Genomic DNA, 27,690 nt, shown 5'->3' with positions numbered 1-27,690 from the left:
TCATACAAGAAATGGTAATTTGAAAACCAGAATCAATTCTTGATATTGTATAGAAACACACTCTCTCTCTCTCTCTCTCTCTCTCTCTCTCTCTCTCTCTCTATATATATATATATATATATATATATATATATATATATATATATATATATTTTAACCAAGAAGCTGTAATGGTTTTTGGCTCAAAAGTATGTTTTTACATTACAAACCCTATTTCTAATCCTTAAGCAAAGCTTGGTATAGAGTATATAGGACTTATTTATCTTTTCATTGTCATTTTGAGAACAGGTTTCATGTAGACCAACCTGCACTTAAATTTGCTATATAGCCAGTACTGGCTTTGAACTCCTGATCTTTTTGCTTTACATGCCACATGCTGGGATTCATGTGCCACCACACCTGGCTTTTATGTTTAATATTTTTATTTCTGCTTCTCTCTCCTAGCCTTACCAATTAAAACACTATAGTAGTCTTTAAGAATCATGTTAATTATCCCTGCATCAATGATGTCTACTTGACACCTAAATTTAACTGTACTCTATTCCCTAGCATTTTATATTCACATTAGCACCTTGTCTAAAAATTTCAAAATGCTGAGGCTCTTGGGACAGCATTCTAGAGAGCATTTACATAATACAGAGTCCTCACTGCCTTATGTGGCAAGAGTTTAAGCTAGTCCTTTGAAGTTAGTACAAGACCTGTTCTGGAAAATACTGCAGCATGTTCCATGCAGATGAAAAGGAGGACTGGACACAGCCGGTAGGGTGTTTAACCAAATGTCTCAAGCTACGATGATCTCACTGTCTTAGTCCTTTCTGTTGACAATGTCTTCTTCTTCTCCAGGGTCACAGACCATCTGGTAAACATAGCAGCTGAAGACCCGGTTGGGTTTCTGTTCAATGTGTAGCACCAAATCTCTGTCAAAGTAGACTTCATGGCTATATGTCTGTAACAAAAACACAGTCACATGGGGACTGCTTTTCACAAAATCATAGGTACTGTTGTGTCACCAAAATATTATAGCAGTACCCTAGGAACCTTTGTATGTATACAGATGTGGAACAGTTGCCAGAAATGGATTTTTCATTATTTATGTACATGCAGATGACTAATAGAAAATTAGAGACTGGGAAGAGCTATGGACTTAGGAGCCAGAGTACCTAAGCACTGCACATTGTCTGACTGCATGAGCACGTGCATGCACTCGTATGCTCAAGTTCCTTACTGACAGAAAAAGGCCTAGTTCCTTGTAACTTTTACTTTTGTATGTGTGCTGTGGAATGTGTGCTTGTGTGTAGGCCACAGGGAGATGTCAGGTGTCTTCCTCAATCACTCTCCACCTTATTCATAAGATCCAGAGCTTAATGATTTGGCTAATCTAGCAATCTTGCCTCACCGCCAAGTCAGGGCTATCACACCTACCAGCATTTATGTGGGTGCTGGGGATCCAAACTTGAAGTTCTTACATTTGCACAGCAACTGAACCATCTCCCCAACCTCCTTGAAACTTGTTTACTGCCACCACCAACTCATTTTAGGTGGTGCTGGCAAGTGAACCCAGGGTCTCTGGTATGTTAGACTGACTCATACTCTCCCAATGAGCTACATCCCCAGTACATGCATATTTTATAGTATTTGGAAAAACAAATATTTCCAAGTGCTGGAAACTCAACTTGCTCAGATAGTGCCTCTTATTAACTAGTTGTGGGAGATAATTACATTATAATTTCATTTAAAAAATGTTACCAAACTTAAAATTTGAAGGAAAATGAAAGAAAGGAAATAACGTGCCTCAAAAACTTCAAGAGTACTGGTACGAAGGTAACTCTAATGATAAAAGGAAGAAGGCTTAGGACGTATTCATTTTGTCTTGCATGTTGGACAGTAACTTCTTTCATGTAGTCACGGCACAGGTAAGTCTGGCTGACAGGGACATGTTCTAATAAATGGCACCTGAAAAGTAAACTCTTACAACGTAGTAATCAATGGTATACATACCACATCCCATGACTCCACCAATGGGATACTCTTGAGTAGGGTCCCGTACTCATTACAGTGGAAATCCAGGTGAGCTTTTCCTTCGGCATCTATTTGAGTGACAGCTACTACAGATAGCAAGTCCAACTCATCCTCATAGTCCACAATTTTGAAAGTCTTGGAGATAGATGAAAGTTGGGTCAATTCAAGTTAAATGAGCTAGGAATATTCTGTATTTTAAATTTAATTATTCTATCCCAGCAGAAAGAACAAATGGATGAGAGAATCAGTAGAAATGTTTCTGTATGTATATACCTGTAAAGCATGGGCCATTCCCCAGATTTTCAGGTGTTAAGCAATATCCTGGCGACTTTGGCAAACAGAACCAGAAAGAATACTGGATCCCTTGGAATTGGAGTTGTAGGCCTTTGCAGGATACACAGATTGTAACATGGGTGCTGGGACCTGAAACTGGTCCTAATGATTGACTGCTGAGCTGCCTCTCTAGCCCAGCCCAAAAGTATTGCCAGAACAACATCAACTTCATGGCTGCCAGTGTTTTGTTTTCCATTTACTTCTACAGGGATTGAAGCTAGGAGCTCACACATGCTATTCACTTTACTGTTGCACTATATTCATCATTGGCCCTGAAGAATCTGTCTTTTAAGAAAGTGTGTGTGTGTGTGTGTGTGTGTGTGTGTGTGTGTGTGTGTGTGTGTGTGTGCGTGCTTGCTTGCTTGCTTGCACTCTCTGGGAAGAGAGTTCTCTTCTGCTGCCTTGTAGGACGCAAGGATTGAGCTCAGGCCATCCAGTCTGCACCAGCCTGTGCACAGTGCTTCTATCTGCAGAACCATCTTGAGAGCTAGCTATTGAATGCATACCTCACAAAAACAGTAAGCCAATCATGTTTCCAAATTATTTGGCCCTAAAAACTTTACTACAAATGATGCAGAAGATTCCAATTAGGAGAAGGTGGGTGACACTGACTGAAACAACGCTTACCACCCCACTGCAGGGATCCCCTATCTAGTATCTACCCCAGGGCCGGGAAGCATTAATTTGAATGAAAATGGCTGCTGGCTTGGATTGTTATCTTTGACTAAAGAGTACCTCTTGTTCTGGGTCATCATCCAGAAGGTTGACATTTCTTTTCACCACACGTCCAGAAGCTGTAACAGTGACTAAGTTTTCATTCTATCAGAGGGGGGAAAGGAAAATCAGGACATGCTCCACTACATGCAATCAAAGGCAACAGTCCTCAGAAATGTGGTAAAACCAGCTGGCCCTTCCAACACCCACAATCCTTCAGCTGACTGAGAAAATTCCAAATTAAATTAATTTAAATCTAGTTTTCAATCCTTCACTCAGTGAAAAATAATTTTAATAAAGGTTTTAAATGGATAAAATGTTTGAATAGGCAAAAATTAATTAATTAAAGGTTATAGATTTGCTCTTCACTCATCCTTCTGACTTTTGCCTTAGCACAGTACAGACAACTAAAGGTGGACCTGCTTTCAGAAACTTCCTACTTCAAGGGTCTTGGCTTATACACTAGAGGAAAAATAACATCTACAGTTAATGTATGGTATCTCGTTCTAAAAGATTTATACCATACCTAGCCCTAATTTTGCACAACTTTTTAGAACCAAAGATTCACAATTCATCACTAAAAAAAAAAATCGAAGAGAAAAAAAGAAATAGGCAAAATAAATTCAGTATAATCAACTGTCTTCAGATCTCTTCTGCAAGTGAGGTTAGACTAGCGACTCAGGCAGATGCTGCAGAGCTGTGGTTGTCTGCAGCGTGGCAGGAAAACATGCACATTACACGTTACCTTGATGGGTCTACAGAAAGGACATTGATATTTCTGACTTACTCTGTCTTCTCTATTGGCCCAGATGACAAAATCTTCAGAGATCTGATGCTGAGAACTATCATTTTCTACCTCACTTAGCTTCAAGACTCTGAAAAGAAAAAAGAATTCCAAGAACTCAAAATTGCAAAACACCATCAAACCACCAAAGCTGCCTCAAATGAAACTCAACAAATGAAACCTGCAGCAACTCACTTCTCCTCCACCGACTAGTCACACTATTAATCTCATCAGCAAAATCTGCTGCACTCCCACTTGTGAAATGGGAAAGCGAAGCTGTGATGAGCAGCACTGAAATGGTAACACAGTGGCTTCCCCAGGCCTGACTCATTTTTCAGCAGTGTAATGACACCGCCACGCAAACCTCACCTCTTCCTGCAGCAGCCCCGTGTCCCACCCCTAACACTGGAGTAGGGAGTTGTGCTGTTGTTTCTGTAGCATACATAGCTAAGAATAGCACTTAGGGTTAATAGTGACTGAAGCAGGACCAGCAATTAACTGGAATGCAGGACTTTCCAAAGAGAGTAAAATCTGCATCCAACAATACCATGTTTTTTTAGGATTATATTTAAAGATTTGGATTTGCAGAGTATAAATGATCTCATGGGTCAAGATGATTAATTACGAGAAAATAAACTAATTTGCTTCCCACCCACAGAAATCTGTTCACACCATTAAAAGCTTCAAAATCACACTGTTGTCAAAGCTCTAAAGTCCCAATGCAAAGAGAGCAGCAAGGAGGAGCCATCATGGCAGGGACAATTGGATAGTTCACAGTTGACAACAAAGAAATCAGATAATGGTTTTGTTTTTGTTTTTTGTTTTCTTTTTGGTTTTTCAAGAAGGGTTTCTCTGTGGCTTTGGAGGCTGTCCTGGAACTAGCTCTTGTAGACCAGGCTGGCCTCGAACTCACAGAGATCCGCCTGCCTCTGCCTCCCAAGTGCTGGGATTAAAGGCGTGCGGCCACCAACCCTCAGCTAATGTTTTAAACTGATGAATAAGTTTTGTTACTTACTGGAAATATTCAAAGGGCTTTATCTTTAAAGACCTGGGGGAGAAGCCAGGCTTGGTGGTGCATGCCTTTTATCCTAGCACTTAGGAGGCAGAGGCAGGCGGATCTCTGTGAGTTCAAGGCCAGCCTGGTCTACACACTGAATTCCAGGACAGCAGGACAGCTAGGGCTATATAGAGACCTTGTCAAAAAAAAAAAAAAAAAAAAAAGTTTTTGGCATGAGACAGATGAATGGTCTGGGTTAGTATATAACTGGGGTGGAGGTTGGGGGAAGGATAGTATACTTCCAGTTTTTTATATCAAGGGAATGCTAGAATCAAACAGGAAGAAAATCCAGAGTGAGGAGAGAAGACCTAAATACTGAGGGTAAGCATCTGTTAGTGGAAGTCTGGGTAGAAGAGCAAAACCATGAAAGATTATAACAAAGAAGGCTGAGAAGTAGGAGAAAATATTTTCTGTTAGGGAAGCCACTTAAAGACCATTTTAAGGTAGAAGGTGGACTTGAAAGAGGACAGTAAATACCAGTCTATGAGCTCAGAACAAAGGCAAATCACCACCTTTCTCCAACGGTACCAGAGACTGGACCAGGACCACACTCACCACAGGAAAGTGCTCTACTGCTGGACTACAAGTCCAGCACCGCTCCCCCTTTCTTGTTTGTTTGTTTTTTAAAAATAGAGTCTCACGAAGTTGCCCGGGCTGGCCTTGAACTTGTAATCTTCTTGCCTTGGCCTTTTGGGCAGCTGGGATTTCAAGCCTTGCCACACCTGGCTCTGCTATCTTCTCTCTCATCAGTCTTAGAAAATGAAGACCTGTTTAGGTGTGTGGCACACTCTTATAATCCCAGGAGTCAGGGAACAGAGGCAGAAAGACTATGAGTTCAAGACCAGACTGGGCTACAGATATATGCAGTCAGTATGTAATACTTATAGACAGTAATCATAAAGCTAAAGAATTAAACCAGATTGTGTAGACAATAGTCCCTCAGGAAATACTCCGTACAAGCAAATTTTTCATAAAATTACAATGGCTACAAGCAAAATAAAAAAGTCAATAAATGCTATAAAAATTGCTTTTGATTTTAAAGTACTAACAAAATTACTTACTTGACTTGATTTGGGCCAACATGTATAATTCTTCCAGAAGCATCAGGGTGGAAATAGATCCAGTCAGATTCTAGTGAACAACACTCCATTTCTTGGATCCCATTTTTTGCCTGATGTTGGAAAAAAAAATTTAAGACAGGGATTAGAAGGGTAAATAAAATTTCAAATCAACCTTTTTGGTAGCTCCCAGATATAGGAAAGAAAATACAAGGCAGCTGAAACGGGACACAAATTCAGAACATTTCAAGTCAGAAACTTCATAGATTTACCCTGTGCCATGGATAAATAACAGTAACCCAAGCTGCCGCCTCTCCTGCATGTGCTATGCATTGGGGGCTGTGGTGATGCTTCATCACTGTTGGCATTGAATTTTAGTAACACTCAAAGCAAATATCAACCCCACACCGAAACAGGTCTTCATTTTCTAGGGCTGATGAGAAAGACGATAGCTGAGTCGGGGGCATAGGCATGAAATCCCACTGATGGCTAAGAGACTGATACACAAAGAGAACAAATATTTGCCCAGTGGTTTGAACCTATTAAACAGTAGATCTGACTCCAAAGTCCATGAACTTTCCATTACTATACATATGCAGTTCCCTCAGCTTCCTCCTCCCAACCCTACCCACAGCTGCCTGTCAATCAGAAGAGTCTGTACATTCACATAGACACGTAACCAAACCAAGAGTCTCTGACTCAGGTCATATAATCTCCTTGGATAAGTCAAATATTAAACTCTCATATCTGAGAAAAGAGTCTAATACTAATGAGCATTTAAGACAAGAATAGCCTTATTCTAAAATATGTAGGTATACTTAGACATTAAAATAAAGAAAAAAAGCAAAGTAGGTGTTGCTTGCCTTTAATCCTACCACTTGGGAGGCAAAAGCAGATAGAGCTCTAAGAGTTCAAGCCTGGTCTACAAAGCGAATTCCAAGATAGTCAGGGGTAAATAGTAACATCCTATCTCAAGAAAGGGGGGTGGGTGGGCACTGTACGACATATGATTCATGTGTACTCATGTTTTACCTTCTATACAGCAGTACCGGGAACTAATAGCAGTGTGCATCCACTAACTTCTGGCCTTGGTAATTATTTATACATGTGCTAAAATACAGGCCTGACCAAATGCTATAATTGTCATTAGTGAGCATGTGATAGGTATGCTTAAAGACCACTTATTTATTTATGAAAGAACACATAGGATAAATTCTTATGTAAGAATATATGCTTAATATATATAGGATATGCATTGTCCAATGTTTGACTGGATGCAAACTTAGGTGGAATAGAGGGTAATAGGTACTGGTGATTGAAGAAAATCCTGGTTGAGAAGTGAACACACCAGGACTTGTAATGGCAGGAAAATTCTTTGTAAAATGTTACAAAAGGGGGTTTCACTGGGGGAGGAGGACAACAGAGACTGTTACATGTGAGCTAGAAGTGAGAAAATGGAGAGAAAAATGTCCTTACAAAAGTAAACTAGAAGACCCTAAGACATTAGTAGGAGAAGATAATAGGACCCAAGACTATGCTGACTTCCAACATGGTGAAAGGTGGTGGCCCGTGACTCTAAAAGCTACTGGAGCCAATAGTGACTGACTTGCAAGGACCCTGCCAGTCATGGGTGTGGAATACACTGAGTTCACCTCATAAAAATCGAATTTATCTGATATAACAGGAGATTCAGGAGTAAATGACATTAAGTCAGCAATACAAACAAAGATGAGAGTTGCAGCATGGGTCAGTGGGTAAAGGTGCTTTCTGGGCAGGCCCAGGACACACAAATAGGGAAAAAAATCTTTGGGAAGTATATACAACTTGAAGGAAGAAAATGTATCCCCAGCCATGTCTGGTCATGTAGACCTCAAATGATTAAATGGGAAATCAAGAAAAGAAATCATACTTTGAAAGAAAATTAAGATGAATTGAATTGGTTAAACTTTTACTGTTTTGCCATGAGCCATTTCTTCCTGTGGTGCCAGAAGCAACTTGAGAAAACCCTTGAAAACGTACCATTTCAGCGCCAGCACTGTGTGAGCTCCAGAACTCCATCTGGTTCTGCTCTCTTCAAAATCAACAACACATTCCACAGCATTTTCAGAGGCAGCCTGAGTACATTCTAGCAACAGTTCCCACGGCAGCATCTGAGAGATGCTTTCCCTGAGAACCCTGCTGTAAAACTGTTAGAACAAAACCCTTTACTACGTATGGTGACACGTAACTACTGTCACGGCAATTGGGAGGCAAAGATGCGAGTATCAGATGTTCAAGGCCAGTCTTGCCTATGTAGTGAGTTTGAGGTTAGCCTGGGTTCCATGAGTGTCTAGGACAGGGAGGGAGAAATAGAAAGGGAGAGAAAGAACAAGAATCCTTGGTGCTCTGAGACCTTTCAAAAATTCGTGTTCTAAAAATCTGGGTGACAAAACAATATTTCCTATGTTCTCTGCATTTTAAATTGTTCACAAGTGCAGAGTATGGTGGTGCACACCTTTAACCCCAACACTGGGGTAGCAGAGGCCGGAGGATCTCTAAGTTCCAGGCCAGCCACCTCTACATGGAGACCCTGTCTAAATGAGAATGTAATACCTGGCCATATTGAGCTATGAGAGGAGTAGGGAATAAAAATTCTAATATAAATTTACTACTAAAAAGCTGAGTACTCATGATTACCAATGAATTATCTTTTAGGGCACAAATATGGAAGACTCCTTTCTGTTTCTTCTTATTAGGTGTGATGATGTAGTGCCAAGGATGGCCTCCAATCTGAAATGCATTCTCCAGGGATGAGACTTCAAAGAGTGGAGATGGTGAGTCTGTAAAGATGAGCAAGGGAAATTTATTAGCTTCTCATTTTGGGTGGACTTGCACCATTCATTAACTAAGTTCAACTTTTCCTGGTATATATACATACTTTATGAAGTTCCATTAATGAAAAATTACTTTGTTCAAAGGAATAAAATGCAGTCACAAAAGAAGGTTGTTGTTAAGAGAACAGAAAGCTAGTAGAAAACAAAGTTAAATTTCTAGGCATGTATTTTGGTGGGAACTTGAGGCCTACATGAAGACAAAACAAGGGGGGGTGAGGCTGAAGATGCTTATCATGGGGTGAGGGAGACAAACACATAATAAAAACTGCAGCCATCCACAAGGATCTATGTATAAGACTCTGGGTTAGCCACAATGTCAACTCCCTGAACAATCGAGGAATGTAACCAGTGCTAATCTTTCAAAGGCAAGGAGGCCTTCCATATCATAGTGTGACAGATATACCCCAGCAAATATACATACAAAAGCTGTCCTGTGTTACATTTCTTGTATAGAAGAACATTAGTCTGAATGAATGCAACCATCTAGAATGGGGTCTGCCACAATGGAGGCTTTATTGAAGAGTAGGCATCACTACCAGTATTACCATCAAACAAGCTAATTTTTACAGACATATCCAATCAGTCTCTTGGGGATGGACATTAAAGAAAATTTTGTTGGTGCTTTTTTCTCTTCCTCTTTGATCACGGTTTTAATTACAACATAACAGATCTACTCTAAACACTGTAAAGAGAAGGTATTGTAGTGAGGCCACAATTCTTTTGTGGCTATAGATTACACTGCTCATCTATAGCTTCCTGATTTGTGCTTCGATCCCCAGAGTACCTGGTTTATAAAGCCACTCATCTTCAAGAGGTTACTTTCAGAAAGATCATTCATGTAAGAGTTACATGTCAAAATGGAAATGTGTGCTTTGTTAGGGCTCTTCTTACTTCTGAGAGCTATACATAGGAAAAAAACCAAATAATAAAAAGTAGTTTACAAACAATTTTGGGGAGAAAGAACAGGTATAGATATCGTTATTGCAAATATATTAAAATACTTCAAAACCTTTAAGAAAAGGAAAATATCTTTAATAAATAAAGGTCTTTTCAAATAAAAGAAAAATAATAATATTCCAATATAATAACAGCTAAAAGGCTTATGTCAGTAAATCATGAAAGAGATTCAAATGTCATGTGGTAATAAACTCAGGTTCAGTTCCCAGGACTCTATCTACAATTCAAGTTCCAGGGGATCCAGCACCCTCCTCTGGCCTCTGCTGGCTCCAGACATGCATACAGTGGCATATATACAGCAGAGATTTCCCAACATGTTTGTACTGAATGCAGGAATTATTTCTGAGGTTAGGAGGTATTGCTAACTTTTCATTAAGCTGCCCAATTCATTTAAAAATGAATAATTTTAAAGCATTTATTATAGACACAAATGCTAAAAAACAGTTAATAGATATAATAACATCATCATGTGATTGGTCTCAAAATAATCCAGTGAGTGTGTGGAGTAGAGGGAAGGGTAGGATGGGAGCAGAGAAAAACTAAGGCAATATTAGACAAGAAGTAAAAGAATGATGGGCATGTGAGAGTCTTTGAGTAATGACTCGAGATATTCAGTCTTTTTTACAAACACGGAATGGCTGTGTGCCTGCTTATTCTCAGGTCTCCTCCTTTCTCTGGGTCCCTCTGTTGCCCTTTTCTTGCCACTTTATGGGAATAGTCCATAAGACAGAACTTCAGCCACTGAGGAATAGCCAAGACTCCCCTTAAGTTGGGGATAAAAAACATAGGCCACATTGCATGCTAGCTAGCCCAATTTTGGTCACAGCACACTCTTTTCACAAAAAGAAATTGCCTTGCCTGGTTACTTTCAATTTGTTCATGTGTTTCTTTGTGTAACACCAAGATTATTCATTTCCAGCAATGGGAACATTTATAAAAAGGCATAGGACAACAAAAACAAAAACCATTTATTTTGGACTTCATCGATAGCTTAATTGGTTATACTGGGTAGTTTTCATAGTTTATATGATTACCATCTGCCACTAAGCAGAACAGTCTTTTCCTTTCTTGCATCTTTCATTTCTGTGTTTTGACCTATTTGTTGATGATACAATGGCAAATAATGATAGAGAAAAAAATGCCTGTTTTATTCTGGTTATATCAGAAAAACTTTTGGAAGTTCACCTAAAAAAAACATAGTGTTTATTGGTTAAGAATAGATGAAAATGCTCTTAGCATCATAATGAGTGACTCTTAATGAATTAAGAATAGAGACCAAAATACTAGGATAATGGCCTCTTTTAACTGGACTGCAGTCATCAAGCTGTCCTTGGATCTTGGATGCCCGAGAGGAGATCTGGACAGAGCTGCTATCTCCACAGTGTGTGATAGACACTCAAACACCGGATATAATTTGCTAATTTCCTTTAGCAGATAACCCCCCATCATTAAATTATATTGTTCTAAAACAGGAAACAATCTCAAAGACTATGTTTTTGAACATTATTATTTTACTCTTTTTTTTGAGACGGATATCATGCAGCTCAGGCTGGTCATCAATTGCTGGCTTTTTACTACATTACTGAATTTAATAAATTGGGGTGGTTTTTGCTTGCTTATTAGTTTGTTTTGGAGGAGTCTGATGTAGCTCAGGCTGTCCTCAAACTCACTATGTAGTTAAAGATGACCTTGAACTCCTGATCCTCCAGCCTCTACCTTCCAGGTGCTGGGATTTAGAGATGGGCCACCATACCTCGCTCAGTAAGTAAGTTAAATGCAGAACTTTTTTTTACTGTCTTCATTGAATCATGTATAATCTTCTTTTTTATTCTCCATAGTTCTAGGATCTGTCTACCTTTAGTTAGCATAGCATTAATATTTCCTTGAAAAAAATTTAACAAAATTTAAAAAAAAATCCTTATGTTATAAGGAAGTTAAGATGGTATGAATCACCACAACTCATCATTTTCCAGACAGGGAAATCAAGGGATAGGAAGGTGAAATAACTTCCAGTATCCTCTGGCCTTCATCCCAGTGAACATGGACAGAACTGTGTTGACATTTATTCAACAGTAAGATATACATGCTGTATGGAAGTAAAATGAGCCAGTGTACAGTCAGAGAGAAGAGTGTGGGTGCTTTCAATGCAGAACTATTTACATAAGCACTTACTTTCTTAAGTTGAAAGATCCTGTATAGCAGTCATACCTGTGATCTTAACATTACAAGGAATGCCAAAAGGAGCCTCTCCTACAGTCCCAGTAGTCCCGCCCTGACTGCATGCACACCCTAAGTCAAGTTTCTGTTGCATGAACTAAAAACAAAACAAAACAAAAATGGTGGCTTTAGAGCCTAATTATGAAAAAATAGTATCTACATGTACATGACAGAGAAAATGTCTTTACTCAAGTGCCTTCTGTTCATCATCCCCATCCCTCTTGCAAAGGCTACTGTGTCTTTTCATATTTCCATAACTTAACTGTGCAAGCACCTGACTTGTTAAAGACAGTAACAACAAACTTCAGTGCAAGTCTCATACTGAGGGTGACATGTCCAACTGAAGTTTTCTCTACCTGTTCGATGATGGCTTGGAAGCTATACAGTCTGACCAGTCCCGAGCTGTACATCACAATCAATATTCCATGTGACAAGGTAGCATCTGTGACATTCGCGAAAACCTAAGGGGAAGGCAGATGTCACTTAAGAAAAGATCAAAAGCCAATCCTCCCAGTATTCAAAATGTTTGTATTTCCTGCTTTATATTCAGGTCATTGTTGCTGCCTCACCTTAAAACTCAATTAAAATTTAGCAGCTTGAAGCTGGAATGTTATTAGAGGCAAGCAGCAAGCCACTAGATCCACAGGCTGGAGCATCAATGGAAGTATTGCATGCAGGGCTCAGAATGATATCTCAGCATCCATTTACCATACAGCTTTGTCAATACAAGGTAATTAAAAATTCTACTTTCCATGGAACAGTGGTATACAGTGAGGTCATGTAATTTTAAATGAGCATTTATCAGGAATATCCAAAAGAGACTCATTTACACTAAAATGTTCTTCATAAAAGCAAATATTCATAGCGGCTTAAAGGCAAAAAAAAACTGGACATTGAAAAGTAATTACAAGAGAAAAGGCCAGTTGCAGATCCATGTGTGTTTGTGTGCCATGGGTATAGTGCATGTATGTGTGTAGGTACACAAACCCATGCTCCTGTGCGGTACAGGATGACGCTGCGTGTCCTGTTCTACCACTTTCCACTTTATTCCCTTGAGACAGGGTCTCTCTCACTGAGTCCAGAGCTTTCCACTTTTGCAGCTAGGCTAGCTAGCTGGGCAGTGGTGGAGCATGCCTTTATCCCAGCACTCAGGAGGCAGAGGCAGGCGGATCTCTGTGAGTTCGAGGCCAGGCTGGACCGACAGCCTCCAAAACAATACAGAGAAACCTTGTCTCGTAAAACCAAAAAAAAAAAAAAAAAAGCAGCTAGGCTAGCTGCCTGGCAAGACCTGGGAAACCCCTCCTGGGCAGTGCTAGAGTTGCAGGTAGACACAGCCATACCTGGACTTTATGTGGGTGCTGAGGATCTAAACTCACATTCTCATGATTATACAGCAAGCACTCTTACCCACCAAGTCATATTCCTAGTTTCCAACTCCAGATTTTTGTCACTATTATGTTCTTGAATTTCTATAGAGGTTGGATTTCTCAACTGCTTAAAAAGCAAAACCATAAAGAACAAACCCCTACAGACATTTATTGAGAATAAGGTTTTGGCTTACTGTTCCCTAAAATTTCTATTCTTGAATCTTGTGATGATTTTCTCTACAGCTCTGAGAAAGGACACGATTCTGTGTCTACTTTAATATTCAACAAAAAGCAAAGCAGGCAAATATTTATAGGACTGGAAGCTTTGACTTCTATTCAAGGAAGATTACTCAGTGAAGATGTAGCATGGTAATAAGTAGCTTAAGCACATGACTGCTCAAGAGCTTCACCCCTGTACACTTTTAATACATATAATAAGTGAAAGATGCGCTGTAATCCTGAGGGACGATAATCAAAACCAAATCCCTCAGTGATTATGTTGGGTACATTAAAAATAAACAGGAACAACTTTGGCTTTGCCAGTCTTTTTGAGTTTGTTCCCACTGTAGAATGTAATACACATATAATTACTTAATCCACAGCATAAAGAAAACAATGAAGTTACAAGTTGGGCTTTTTGTCATTTTCCTAGAAAGATAATTATGGTTTGCTTTGAGTTGGGTAGCTCTTAGCTTCTTAATTCCCTACTCCTGGTTCCACACTTTGAAAAAGAAGTACTTGGGTAATTCAAACATTTTTGAATTAGTAAACAGCTGCTCAACTTCTAATACAATATACTGTCACAATGTCTCAAAATACTTAAAAGTGACTAGCAACACAAAATAAACTATAAGTGATAACTACTATTTTTCTTCAATTTATGCAATTTAGTATAAGCTTACATAATAGGAAATGTTGAAATAGATTTATCTTGTTTGCTAATGAATAGTAGCAGATTCTCAAGATCTTGTCTCCTACAGTATTTTCAGTGTTTAAACACTAGTACAGGAACCCTGAAGACAACCTTTATACAAAGTGAGAATTTCTAAAGAAAAGTAGACTATTGACTCTTTTACTCAGTTGAAATTTGGCCCTTCTTTTCTCAATGTAGTCCACCAATCAAGACAAATGGGAATACAATAAAAGCCCAAACTGAATGAGTTAGGTAATTTATATATTCTATTACAAGTCTTGTTTATATACTATAAAGCAAGTTTTAGACCTGTGCCTTGTAATTAAAATGAGACATTCTGTTGAAGCCTAATGATCATTTTAACAAGCTTTGACATATTCCTTTTGAAAAAAATTCCTTACGCATTTCATGATTTTATAAAATAGCAGCTTGCTAATGACCACAAGTTTCCAACACTAATAACACTAACCATCTGAGAGGCATAAAAACAAGCAGGAAGCTTAGACTTCTTCCCAAGCCAAATGTTGGCATTTTGATTTGAAAAAAGACAGATCAGTAAGCATTTTATAGACAGAACATTCCCAATAAAAACATCTAATAAATAAAGATATTACACTTAATTGTCAATAAAATATCGCACCTAAGTAATTGTAGTGTGCTGATACACAACTTTAATTCCAGCACTTGGGAGACAGAAGCTGGTAGATCTTTGAGCTTAAAGCTAGCCTGGTCTACATAGTTACTTTGTTAGAGTATTTAATTTTTATGAACTTTCCTTTAAAACAGCAACAAGGTTATTTAGGACTACATAGTGAGATTCTGCCAACCAAAAAAAAAAAAAAAAAAAAAAAGAAAGAAAGAAAGAAAGTTTTCTTACCTTTTTGTTGATCTCTAGAATCCCTACAAGTGAAAAGGGCAAAACCCGGAATACAGCAAGGTACAACAAAACAGGCTGCTGAGTGCCTGCCTAGAAAAAAGAATAAAATTATAGGTAGCTCTACAAACTTCAGAAGACAACTGTCTTCACAAGTTCAAAATATTCATCTACTTAGATTGAAAAGTTACTTCACCAATAAAGCAAGCATACTTAACAAGCTTGCCAATCATCCAGCTCCTTACACACGAAAGTGCACAAACAGAAAACTCTACAAAGGGAAACATAAGCATTTCTTACCATCAAACTGATATGTATTTGTTCGTAAACTGGAGTTCTAACAATGAGCCTAACCCAAAGCATGGTGTTACCATGGTCATATCACTGAAAATACTTGTATTCTGTGACTGTATTGAAGACAGACAATATGCCAATAAAAGCTTGAGTGATTTATCAACTTGGAGAAGAGAGCTCCATTATCTTGTAAAAACAAGCTCCCAACAATTATTCCCATTATGAAATGCAAAATAATCTCTTTACTTCTCTAGTGCAGAATTCAAGGGAGTATCTTCAATTTAGGGGTGGCACAGCTGTTGGCCCCATCACAGCTTGAGCAGAAGTAAGGTTTGAGCATGAAGATAATCAATCAAGACCACAGGAAATAAAAGTTAAAGCACCAACAAATACACAGTGTGATGTTTAAAGCCCTAGAGACCTTCCCTTTTAAAGAAACGCACTTTTACTAAGCTAAGTGCCATGTACCTAAAACCTAAATATTTATATATTGTGGGAACATGGTCTCAAATACAGAAATGCTTATAAGACTTTTAATAACATTATCAGGTGGTAAATAAAAGCCTTCAGAGTTAGATGAAATCCCGGTATTTAAATTCCTAAACAGACACATTAGACCACACACTTCTAGAACTCTCATGAAATGTTGTGTTACTTTGTTAGAGTATTTAACTTTTATGAACTTTCCTTTACCAAAGCAAAGAGCTACACAGTGAATGTGAAAAACAGCAACAACAGACAGCAACCCTGTCTCAGGCCGGCCACCTCAATAATATGAGGAAACGGTCAAGGAGACCCCAGTAAAAGTTATGTAGTTAAGGTATGCTATTAATGTGACTGGGCAAGATATGGGAAATATTTATAAATAACCATCATTAAAAGTAAGTTTAGGTCTGGTGAAATGGCTCAGTGGTGGTGTTTAATTCCTGCAAGCTACATGTATGCTGTGACATGTTCTCCAAGCACCACACATAGAAATAAATTAGTGTTATTTAAAATTCTGAATGAAGTTTAAAAAGTTAATCAGTAGCTTATTTGGTTCAATAGGATATGCAAAACCAAGGAAGCAGGTAAGAGGAATGGAAAGCAGAGTGTGTGGAGTTGATAAGGGAATATCTGATGTGGTTATTTAAATAAGGTAAAAGCAGATGAATTTTTAAATTTGTGACAAGTTTCTAAGTCAGGTACAGTAGCACACACTGGTAATCCCAGCACTTGGTAGGCTGAGGCAGGAGGATCCCAGTTTGAAGACAGACGAGGCTGTACATTCAGACTCTCTAAAAACAACAACAAAAAAAGAAAAACAAAAATAAAAAACCAAACAACAACAAAACCCAAAACCAAAAAACCACCCCAAACAAAGAGTCACCCTAGAATTCTAAGTAAATTACCTGATAGTCAATGTTACAGGAATTTTTTTCCTAACAGCTATGTTTTACATTAAATACAAGAAGTAACTTGAAGACAGATCTTGCCAAAGGCAAACAGAAAATAACTGCTTCTCAATACAGTTGTTTTTACAAATCCTGTCTTAAGTAAACCTCTGAGGAAAATAAAATCTGTATTTTATAAAAATGCTCAATTAAGCCGGGCGGTGGTGGCGCACGCCTTTAATCCCAGTACTCGGGAGGCAGAGGCAGGCAGATCTCTGTGAGTTTGAGGCCAGGCTGGACCGATAGCCTCCAAAACAATACAGAGAAACCCTGTCTCGTAAAAACCAAAGGAAAAAAAAAAAAAAAAAAAAAAAGCTCAATTAAGTCTTTCCTTATCATTTACAACACAAACAAGTTCCCTGTTAAGTCTAGGCTTTACAGATTGTGGGTGATGCTTTTTGGGGGTGGGAACAGAAGCTCACCATGTAGCCCTGGCTGGCCTCCTGCCTATGCTGAGGTTAAGGCCCTGCACTACCACGCCTGGCCAATTCTGGGTGGTTCTTAGAGAGAACAGCAGAGGGGTGTAGTTCAGCACAGAGCACTAGACCAGCGTGCACTAGGTCCCAGGTTCAATCCCCAGAGCCCCAAATTAAATAAACAAAAATAAAACAGAGAGGCGCCCATTTGAACAGTTTGCTTTGAAAGAAAAATGATCTTCAAATTTAAACAGCACTCTTCAGTCACCAAAGGCCATGAGCTTTAACAAGTGTGCAAATGCTTAGTCCTGCAGACCTGCCGGGCCATTGCTGAGCCTTTGTTCTGAGCTGACTTGACTGCAATGACCTCTTGAGGAGTGTCCCAGCTCAAGTACCTTTGGAAAAAACAAAGAGGAATTTAGAGTTTTGGATCAGTCCCTCTATACTTAAAATCAAAGCATTATTTTTTGTTTACCCACCTATCTACTTTTGTTTTACATTTTGCTTTTTGAGATACAATTTGGCCTAGGACGCTTTAGGTAATCCAGGCTAACCTTGAACCTGCCGTCCTACTGCTGAGTGCCTCTCCTACTGAGATGACAGGCATAGGCATAAACTACCATGTTTGGCTTGGATATATAAATTATAAAAGCAAGGTAATCTGTATAAAAAAAATAAATCCTTACATAGACACTTAAAACACAAATCTCTCTGTCTCTCAGCACAGGGTTTTCTGTATAGCCTTGGGTGTCCTGGAACTCACTCTGTAGACCAGGCTAGCCTTGAACTCAGAGATCTGCCTGCCCCTGCCTTAGAGTAAAGGCATATACTACTACAAACTGGCAAATTTTAATTCTTCTAGAGTTTTTAATTTAAAAAAAATTTTTTTGAGACAAAGCCTCAAGTAACCCAGGCTGGCCTTGAACTTGACATGCCACTGTGTGGATAACTGTGAAAGCCTGATCTTCCTGGCTCAGCCTTCTAGGTGTTGGGGGATTAAGAGCATCTGCTGCCAGTCCAGCTAAAAAGTTTCTGAGAAGGATGTTGAGATGGCTTAGTGGTTAGGAGTACTTGTTGCTCTTGTAGAGGATCCAGGCTCAGTTTCCAGCACTCACATGGTGACTCACAACCATCCATAACTCCAGTTCCAAAGGATCTGATGCCCTCTGACTTCCATGGGTACTGGGCACACACAAAGGAAGACGACTCACAAAACATTAATAAATAACATGAGACTTCTATAGAAGCATTTTTAACTAAGAGCATTCCAGCATTAGAAAGTGAAATAACCAGGGCTGGAAACCAGGGCTGGGGTGCAGCTCAGCTGGGAGAGGGCTTGCCCTGTAGGGGTACAGCTCAGTTGGGAGAGTGCTTGCCCTGCAAGCACAAACCTGGCTTCACGGCCCGTACAGAATGAACTAGATGTGATGGTGGCTGCCTGCAATGCCAGCAGTTGGGAAGAGGCAGGAGTTCAAGGTCAGCTTGGGAGCCAGTTTCAAAACGCAAGTAAGCAAACACAAAAACAAAACACCCTCCTGCACACAAAGAGTCACTCCTAATTTATTTTTATTTATTTACTCTTGGTTTTTCAAGACAGGGTTTCTTTGTGTAGCCCTGGCTGTCCTGGAACTTGTACAGGCTGGCCTCAAACTCAGAGAGATCCACCTGGCTCTGCTTCCCAAGTGCTGGGATTAAAGGCATTCACCATTTCCAATTTTAATATAAGAAGTATTAAAAATACTACTTTTACAAATTGCATACTTAAAATCATTCTAAAATGTACATCTAATTATAAACTCATAGTTAAGATTGCATTTCTTGGATTATACTAGAACGGAGAACTCATTAGCCATCTACCTCTAACTATTATGTATAAGATAACTACTTATTAGGGATACAAAGATAAATAATGTAGGGCACTAGCCTCAGATCTTCAGACAGAGAAAAGTAAAGGAACAAAAAAAAGTAGTTCATAGACTGGAATCATAAAATACATTGGAAAAATTGGGACAGAAGGCAGGACTGAAGAGGGACTTAAGATTCCCTGGGCCACAGGTCTCAAAAAACTTTAAATAATAACCTCATAGTTGATACCTGAACTTGCAATAGGAAGCAAGGTATATTTTCTCCAGGATTTCCCCCGTGGTTGCTGATATACGAAGCAGCCAATTATGCGCAGTCAGTGCTATGAGTGAGGACTTATAATCTGATGGGTTGGGAAGTATTTCTCCCTAAAACAAAAGAGAGAAAGAGATTTAAAAAAAACTGCTTGGCTATGAACAATCTGCAGTACTCTGTGTTCAGAGAAAATGGCTAGTTACCTTGTCAAATAAGTAAACCAGAGAACTATTAACTGCACAAATGAAGAAGGGAAAACAAGACTGTGGGTTGTTACTTTAGCCTTTATTATTTATTGCTTTTAAAATGTGTCATCATTATTGTGTGCCTATGGGTCAAATCACAGTGCACATGCGGAGGTCAGAAGACAACAGGAAGACTGTCTTCTTCTTCCTCTTGTTTGAGACAGGGCAGCCTATCTAGCCTTGGCCAGTTGGGACTCACTCTGTAGATACGACGCCTCTGACTCAGAGATCTGCCCGCCTCAGCCTCTTGAGTGCTGGGAATCAAGGCATTTGTCACTATGCTCAGTTCTCCTTCCGCCTTGCTGTTGGTTCTGGGGATGACACGCAGATTGTCAGGCTTAGGTCTCTGAGAAGCACTTTCCCCACTGGCCATCTCACTAGTCTTTTGAACTTACTAGATGAGTTTATTCATGCATACACACAAACGAACATACAAGGTTTACACACCACCTGGAAGAGCTCACTCAGCATCGCGTACCAAGTATTCCCCAAATGCAGCCAACAGTAACAGTTAGCAATGCTGTTGCTGTGGCTAACAGAGCTACTGAAGCTCTTAGAATCAAACAGTAAGAGTCACTGTTTTGACATGGTACAGGTCTGATGCAGAAGGGAAAAGAGGAGCAAATGTTTTGATTTTCGGTTAGCAAAGTTATGAACTGAGAAGTTGAAATTACTGTGGCATTTGCTTCAGTAAAACACAAACAGGAAAGCAGAGGCCATAACCTCTGCATAAACTACAAGAGCTGTCTTCCTTCTCAAATTCCAGGGAAACAACTGTTTGCTTGGCTTTATTTGTTTATTTTTGTTGTTTCTTAGGCAGACCCTGTGTAATGCAGATTGTGAACTGGTCCTCCTGCATTCACACTGATGTTGTAATTTTTAGACGTTATTAATTTTACTTAATTTGTAGGCAACAACACGAATGCTTTACATTATAATGTCTTATGTATCATCTCATGTAGACCTTAAAGTTTTAAACCATCTACTATCCCTACCTAGTTTATTAGGGAGACATTTGGAACAAGTACATATTTGAACTATTCTCTTAAACCCAAAAGTGGCATTTCATACATTATCTCAGAAACAAAATAAACACAGTACTAATTTTAAAGTAGTTTTGCATACGTATATTAAAAAATACACTGTTCCTTTGAGTTCTTCATAGAAAATCTTGTGTCACCACAAATAAAAACAAAATCATTTAAATGTTTATAAAATGAGAATAAGAATTTGGTTAACTTTATTTTTCCAGGACTGCTCTATATTTTGGGTGTTTGAATTGGTATATTCAAACTTTCTCAATTAAGAAACCTATCATTTCCTTAATCCCCCTCAAGAAAATAGATTAAAAGGCTTTAAATTGTTTAGAGCACATTATTTACAGCTTTTAATTAAAGAGGAAGAAAACAGGCTTCAAACTTTCTAATTTTTAAAAAAGAGACCTCTATGAAAAGAGAGTAATTATAGGGAGAATGACAGTTAAAAAAAATTACAGCTCTATGGAAAAACAGCCTGGAAAAAAATTAACATTAAATTCAGACTATTGCTGCCCATGGCTTAGATAGTACTTTTGGTCACAGACTGGGAGTTCTCTTAAAAAGGAACCAGACATGATTAATTCACTTCAGTGTGTCCTTAGAGCATTTCCTAGAAACGATGCCTTGGAAGACAAAAAAAAAAAAAAAAGGAAGAACTGTCCGTCAAAAAAGGGCTGCGATGAAAGAGCTTGGCAAATGGTTTGAGAAGTAGTAGTATTAAAGATGGAGGAGGAATTTTTCAAGTATCCTTGTTTATTTTTCCCCCAGATCAATTCCTCTAGCTCCCCTGGTATCTGCATGCTCACGTCCCACACAAACTGCCCTGAAAGGTGCACACCCAGGGCAACGCTGGCCTTGTGGGATGCCTTTTGCTATTGTAGTTTTCACTTTTATCCTATTATTTTTCTAACTATACTCATAGATGAAATTTATAAGAATTTACTTTCAAAGAGCTACATAATAGCTGTTCACAAGAATGATTGTAAACTACCTTACATTATAAAACTTTTGATCAGTTTCTAACTTTTCAAGATTTCTAAATGATCTCTAATTTAAAATTTTTCATAATAAACTGAACATGGTGGCGCACACCTATAATCCCAGCACTCAGGGGTGGTAGAGTCCAGGTTTAAGTTCATCTCAGCTACATACCAAGTCTTAAGCTAGCCTCGGCTTATACATGAACCTGTTCAAAATAAGTAAATGAATTCCGAATACTGATTAAATTTTATTTGTGTGTGTGTGTGTGTGTGTGTGTGTGTGTGTGTGTGTGTGTTTACAATACTTAAGAAGAGGTCATGAATTTGAGAGGGAGAGTATGTAAGAGGGCATGGAAGGGATTGAAATGGGGAGAGGTCGGGATAGAGATGATGGAAATATAGTATTCATGTATAAGATTTTTATAAATGAAATAATTGTAAAAATAAATAAACAGACAAAACATTTAAGACTTGGGAAGCTTTAAAACAACAACAACAATCCCCAATGCTTCAGAAAGAAATCTCACCACTGGGCATTCCCATAATAAAGCATCCTCAATTTTTTCTGATTTGGAACATTTTGGCATTTCATAAAGTTTTCTTGGCTCTGATGCAACACTGGGAAAAAGAGAAAACAAGTATTATTAGTTTTACACGAAGCAGTCTTTGCTGAAATTTGAGACATTTCTTTCACATGTCTGTAGCCCCAAATTACAGCTTTTATTGTTTTCCTTAACTGTTCTCTTTGGCATTTTTCTGATCAAATTCATAATACATAAACACAGGAAAAACTGTAAAAAAAAACAGTTTATAAAAATTATAAAAAATAAGTTTATAATAGGATCTAGAGAGATGGCTCAGTGGTTAAGATCACTTGCTGTTCTTCCAGAGGACTCATTTGGTTCCCAGCACCCACATCAGACAGCTTACAACTGTCAGGGGATCTGATGCATCTGGTCTCTGCAGGTACCTACACACACACACACACACACACACACACACACACACACACACACACACACACACGTAAGTAAAATTATATAGTTTATACAACAATAAAACCACCAAAAACAAGCACACATTTTGGTTCATCTTCTAGATGTTCCTTGTGTAAATGGAACTACCTGGACATTGCATTACAAAATAGCATTATACTGAATTCTTCTATCCCTAAATATTTACTATAAATGCCTGTTGAATCTATTGAGTTCATTCTATTGCTCTGATACCTAAAAATGACAATGTACAGATTGAAAAGTTCCTATTATATGTTAGCTAGTTTTATGTCAGCTTCAAGCAAGCAAGAGTCATCAGAGATGAGGGAACCTCAATTAAGAAAATGTCTGTGGGCTGGAGAGATGGCTCAGTGGTTAAGAACACTGGCTGCTCTTCCAGAGGTCCTCAGTTCAACATCCAGCAACCACATGGTGGCTCACAACCTCTATAATAGGATCTGGTGCCCTCTTCTGGCATGCAGAGCACTCATACATAAAATATAAATACATAATTTTTAAAAAGAGAGAAAAATGTAAGATTAGATCAGGCTGTAAGTACACCTGTAGGGTATTTTTTAATTAGTGACTGATGAGAGAGGGCCCAGACCATTGTTGGTGGTGCCAATCGTAGGCTAGTGGTTCTGGGTTCTATAAGAATCAGGCTGAGCAAGCTAGAGGGAGCAAGCCAGTAAAAGCAGCACTCCTCTGCATCAGCTCCAGCCTCCATGTTCCTGTCCTATTTGAGCTCCTGTCCTGACTTTCTTCAGGTATGAACAGTGATGTGGAAGTATAATCCAAATGAACCCTCTCCTCCCCAAGTTTCTTTGCTTTGTTTGTTTGTTTGTTTTTCAAGACAGGGTTTTTCTGAGTATGGCTTTGGAGCCTGTCCTGGAACTCACAGAGATCTGCCTGGGTCTGCCTCCCAAGTGCTGAGACTCCTACCACTCCCCTTCCACTCTCCCCAAGTTTATTTAATCATGTGGTTTCATCACAGTAACAGTAACCCTAAGACACACTAGTGTGAGTAAACATTTGTGGATATCTATGTATATTTTATTCTTTTCAGAAATATTAAATATGCATCCAGTTCCACTATCATCGGACATTGTTACCCTCCAGCAACTTCAAGGCTGGACTGGGGTATCCTCTAAGGTACTTCCAGGCACCAGGCTCTGTCCCCAGAACTATACCCACCCATTCCCTACCAAAAAAGTGAACATTGTAGCCTTGGTGCTTACTTTTGAAACAGTATTCGTACTATGCACAGGCTGTTCTCAAGGAATCTTCCTTGCCTCAGTTTCCCTGGGCCGGGGCTACAGTCTGCCACACCCCCAGCTAGTCTCTACTTGTTTGAGAACTACTGAGATGTGGCCATAGATGTTTTCTTTTAATTGATGAACTTTAAAGTTCAACTACAGTGAAGAGAAACAATTTTTAGGATGGCATTTTATTTGCTTCTGATACTCTCTCAGTAACTCAAAGGTTTAAATCAAACAGAATGTCACAGGAGCAAAAGCAATCTCATGTGATTCTAGCTTGGGTACAACACTCCTCAACAGCACAGTGAAGAACTCCGGTGTCTTTAATCACTAGGAAACTAATCAATAGCATCTACTTTGACCGCACTTTTAAAAATCAAAACAACTATCTCTGGCTTGGGAAGGTGATGACCTGGCTTTTAAATGGCACCTAACAGTCACTGTTGATATTGCCAGGTATGATGATGAACATCGTGACCATGCAAGAAATTGTCAGGACGTCCAATGCCAGAGTGACAGCCTTAAAACATACTGCTGTTAGAAAAACTGATGAAAATGATTACAGGACAAGCAAGGAAAGCCTTTGGTTGTTCTTAGAAAAGCACACAGAGAAGCATTTCCTCAAGAAAACCCCCTGAATTCAGTAAGAACAGTAGGAGCCCACAGTGTCTACATCAGGCACAGTGCCTTCCTTCCTCCTTCCAGCCCAGGAAGATGGTATCACAGCTCTCAAGCAGAATAACAGGACCATGACATCACTTCTCTTTCACTGTAAGGCCCAGACTGGCCTTATCTTCCTTCCCTAAGCTGAGTATTCCAGCCAGCCCACCTGCTCAGCTCCATAGTTGGCTTGAAGACTGCCTGGGCAGAGAAGCAGTTCCAAAACAGACAGCCGACAGTTCTTTCCAATAAAACTCTGACTTTATCTGCCACAGATGTGGAGGAGTTCAAGTATATGTACACTCTATAAATCACTGGAAGCCATGTCCAAGGGCGAATGGAGGGGGGTCATGGGTAGATTCACTAGCACTAAAGGCTAAATTGTAGATTGGCTGATTGACCAAAGAATCAAAAAGGATTAACTACTAGAGCAGTGATCCTGATCCTGTGGCTCATTGACCCCTTTAGGATCACATATCAGATATCCAGCACAACACATATTTACACTGCAATTCGTAACAGCAGTAAAGTTACAGTTATGAAGTAACAATGAAATAATTTTATGGTTGGGGGTCACCACGACATGAGGAACTGTATTAAAGGGTCTCAACATTGGGAAGGTTGAGAACCACTGCACTAGGGTCAAGTCAAACCTCAAAAATGAAGTTTTTATCTAATCCAACAAGAAAACAACTCAGATGTTACCATCTCTGAGAACAACTCAGATGTTACCATCTCTGAGATGGCTCAGTTGGTAAAATGCTTGGCATGCAAGCAAGAGGACCTGAGTTTGGATCCCCACTTCTCATGGTTTCTGTCACTTGTAATCCCAGAGTTGAGGAGGCGGAGACAGCAGAATTCACAGGGCTTGCTGGCCAGACCGTCTGCTGGAAACCTAGCTTCCTGGTCCAGTGAAATAAGACCCTGTCTCAACTCCTGAAGAATGGCACTGGAGGTTGACATATTTCCTCAGCACACACAGACAGGAAATGTCCATAATTTTTAGAGACGCAAAGTGAAGGACGTATGTTTAGAATATGCTTTAAAATATTTAACATCAAGATCAAGGGCCAGGCAGGGGTGACACACCCCTTTAATCCCACTACTTGGGAGACAGAGGCAGAGGCATCTCTGAGATAGAGGCCAGCCTGTTCTACAGGTCAGTTCCATAATAGCAAGGGCTACACAGAGAAACTATGCTTCAAAAGTTAAAAAAAAAAAAATGACAAAGAAAGAAGCAAATCAATATTTTTTAACCTAGTTAGTTGGCACGGAAGCATCAATTCACTGTGGCTTTCCTTGCAGCCTCACCTGGAATGGCTGTAGATGAGGTTGTTAAATTTTATGCATCTATAAATACTATGCTTCTTTTTGAATATTTGCTCTTAGGGGAAAAAAAGTAAGCACTTCTTAAACAAAATACAAATGCCTGTCTCCTAAGTAGCATCTAATATTTGTTTTGACTCTGATCTTTTAAATGTTATAAAACAGCAAATAGTGCTGAGCAACATATTATTTTGCCTGTGCTATAATTTTGTGTGAAATAAGTATTTACAAAGATGAAACCTGCAACTTTAGTTTTAACAAGGTTTTAAAATCGCATGCATTTTCCACCTAGTTTTATTATGGGCTCTGTTGTTAAAATGTCTAGGTTTACCCAGTAACCAGACACAAGCCGTGACTCAACGATCCCACGTGGATCAGGGAGGGAAAGGGGGGTGAGAGGTAACCAACCCATGCAGAGCAGAGAGAGAGAGAGAGATAAGATATGAGAGAGAGAGACAGAGGGAGGGAGGGAGGGAGGGAGGGAGGGAGGGAGGGAGGGAGGGAGGGAGGGAGGGGGAATGATGATGAGAGTAAAAGAGACCTTAAGCGGGCAGGGCTCAGTCCTTTAAAGGGATCCTTTGCACCTGCGTGGTTCTCACAGAACTCTGGGCTGGCCAGAGTGTTGCCTGAGTGCATCCTTCCAGGTAACAGGAGGGCAGGCCAGCGTAATGCCTGAACCTTTCAGGCTCCCTTTTCCATTTTCCTATTTCACTAAGTACTAAAGAAGCCACGTGGTTCTATAAAAACTACGGTCAGGTGAATTACAGAAAAAAAAAATCACCATCAATAGTTTACCTGCTGACACAGCACCGGTAATTGTCAAAATATATTCTTCCTCTCTCATAGGCTATAGGTGACTTGGAATGAGTTGTCCAAACATTCTTAAATTTTGTACTCTCCTAAAAGATACAAAGAATTTCAGTTTAGGAAAGAACTCAGCACCCTGCTATGGAACCATTTTTAAGTGGGTCATTCAAGTCTACTGTTTTCAAGTACATTGTTTTTTATTTTTCCTCCCTCTGCCCACACGTGTTGGTTTAACTGGATGCCCAACTTTTAAATCGATTGCTTGCAGGAAGGCAAGAGCTTTTAAAAACTAAAGCCATGAGGCGGACCTGTAAGCATCTATTTACTAATACCCTAGTTGGCTGACACGGATGCCCCTCCCCACTTATGACCCTCAAAGGAAAGCCGAGCGCGTAAAAAAACCAACTGCACCCCGGGAGGAGGATGGACCCCAGGCACGCCGAGTACGGCGGGCGTCACCTGGCACACCAGCTCCCGCAGGATGCCCAGGTTCGTCCTCTGCACCACGCCCGCGTCGCGTGCGAAGAAGCCTAGAGTCCGGCGACTCAGCCTGCGGCACACATTGGCCTTCGGGGTCGGGCCCATGGAGACTCGGGGTCCTCGGGGCCGTGGAGGGGCGCGCCCCTCACTTCCTCGAGAGGTGGCCGCCGCCACCAGCTACTCTCAAGGGAAGGCTGACGCGGGAACCCCGCACTGGGCACTCGGGGACAGAGAGCAAGAGTTAGCACCACTCGGTTTCAGTGCAAATGAAGAGAACCAACGGCGCCTGCACGGCCTTTCCCGCAGCTCGCGGGCTCTCGGGATGAAGGCAGTACCTCGCGGCCCGCCGTAGCCACGCCTTCTCCCGGAAATGTAGTTCCCACGGCCTTTCCCCGTTTCTTTTTCCCAAAACTACAATTCCCGTCAGGCAGAGCGAGGGCTGTCTTAGCCCCGCCCCTCCCCGCCCACAGTCCT

General features: G+C 39.9%; 1 protein-coding gene across 3 annotated transcripts; it reads right to left on the bottom strand.

The window, feature by feature from the left end:
- Positions 1–137: 137 nt before the first annotated feature.
- On the bottom strand, positions 138–27,575 carry Dcaf17 (DDB1 and CUL4 associated factor 17). Of its 3 annotated transcripts, none has more exons than XM_040745544.1 (14): positions 27,148–27,571; positions 26,725–26,828; positions 22,217–22,307; positions 19,404–19,540; positions 17,626–17,704; positions 15,170–15,259; positions 12,369–12,473; positions 12,004–12,109; positions 8,642–8,784; positions 5,969–6,078; positions 3,854–3,941; positions 3,088–3,171; positions 1,999–2,154; positions 138–946 (listed from the first exon to the last, which is right to left on the bottom strand). In XM_040745544.1, the coding sequence occupies exons 1-14, from the start codon at positions 27,319–27,321 to the stop codon at positions 806–808; spliced, it is 1,608 nt and encodes a 535-aa protein (XP_040601478.1). In that variant the 5' UTR covers positions 27,322–27,571; the 3' UTR covers positions 138–805. The 3 variants fall into 3 exon arrangements, 2 of the variants coding, with proteins under 2 accessions (XP_040601478.1, XP_040601479.1); XM_040745545.1 differs by having other exon boundaries at positions 27,196–27,569; XR_005877183.1 differs by lacking the exons at positions 138–946; positions 1,999–2,154; positions 3,088–3,171; positions 12,004–12,109 and having other exon boundaries at positions 3,909–3,941; positions 27,196–27,575.
- Positions 27,576–27,690: the final 115 nt, after the last annotated feature.

Source organism: Mesocricetus auratus, unplaced genomic scaffold, assembly GCF_017639785.1.
Source record: "Mesocricetus auratus isolate SY011 unplaced genomic scaffold, BCM_Maur_2.0 Super-Scaffold_100004, whole genome shotgun sequence".
Taxonomy (NCBI): domain Eukaryota; kingdom Metazoa; phylum Chordata; class Mammalia; order Rodentia; family Cricetidae; genus Mesocricetus; species Mesocricetus auratus.
Note: the sequence above shows the minus strand (reverse complement) of the source record. Positions and strands in the feature narration are given on the sequence as shown.

Excerpts from the sequence above, each read along its gene's own strand:
- Dcaf17 (XM_040745544.1), bottom strand. The coding sequence starts at position 27,321 with ATGGGCCCGACCCCGAAGGCCAATGTGTGCCGCAGGCTGAGTCGCCGG. Across the intron at positions 17,705-19,403 it reads GCTTCCTATTGCAAGTTCAG|GTACTTGAGCTGGGACACTC; the intron begins GTATCAACTATG and ends TTTTTTCCAAAG. Across the intron at positions 3,942-5,968 it reads GTTGGCCCAAATCAAGTCAA|AGTCTTGAAGCTAAGTGAGG; the intron begins GTAAGTAATTTT and ends TTTTCTTTTCAG.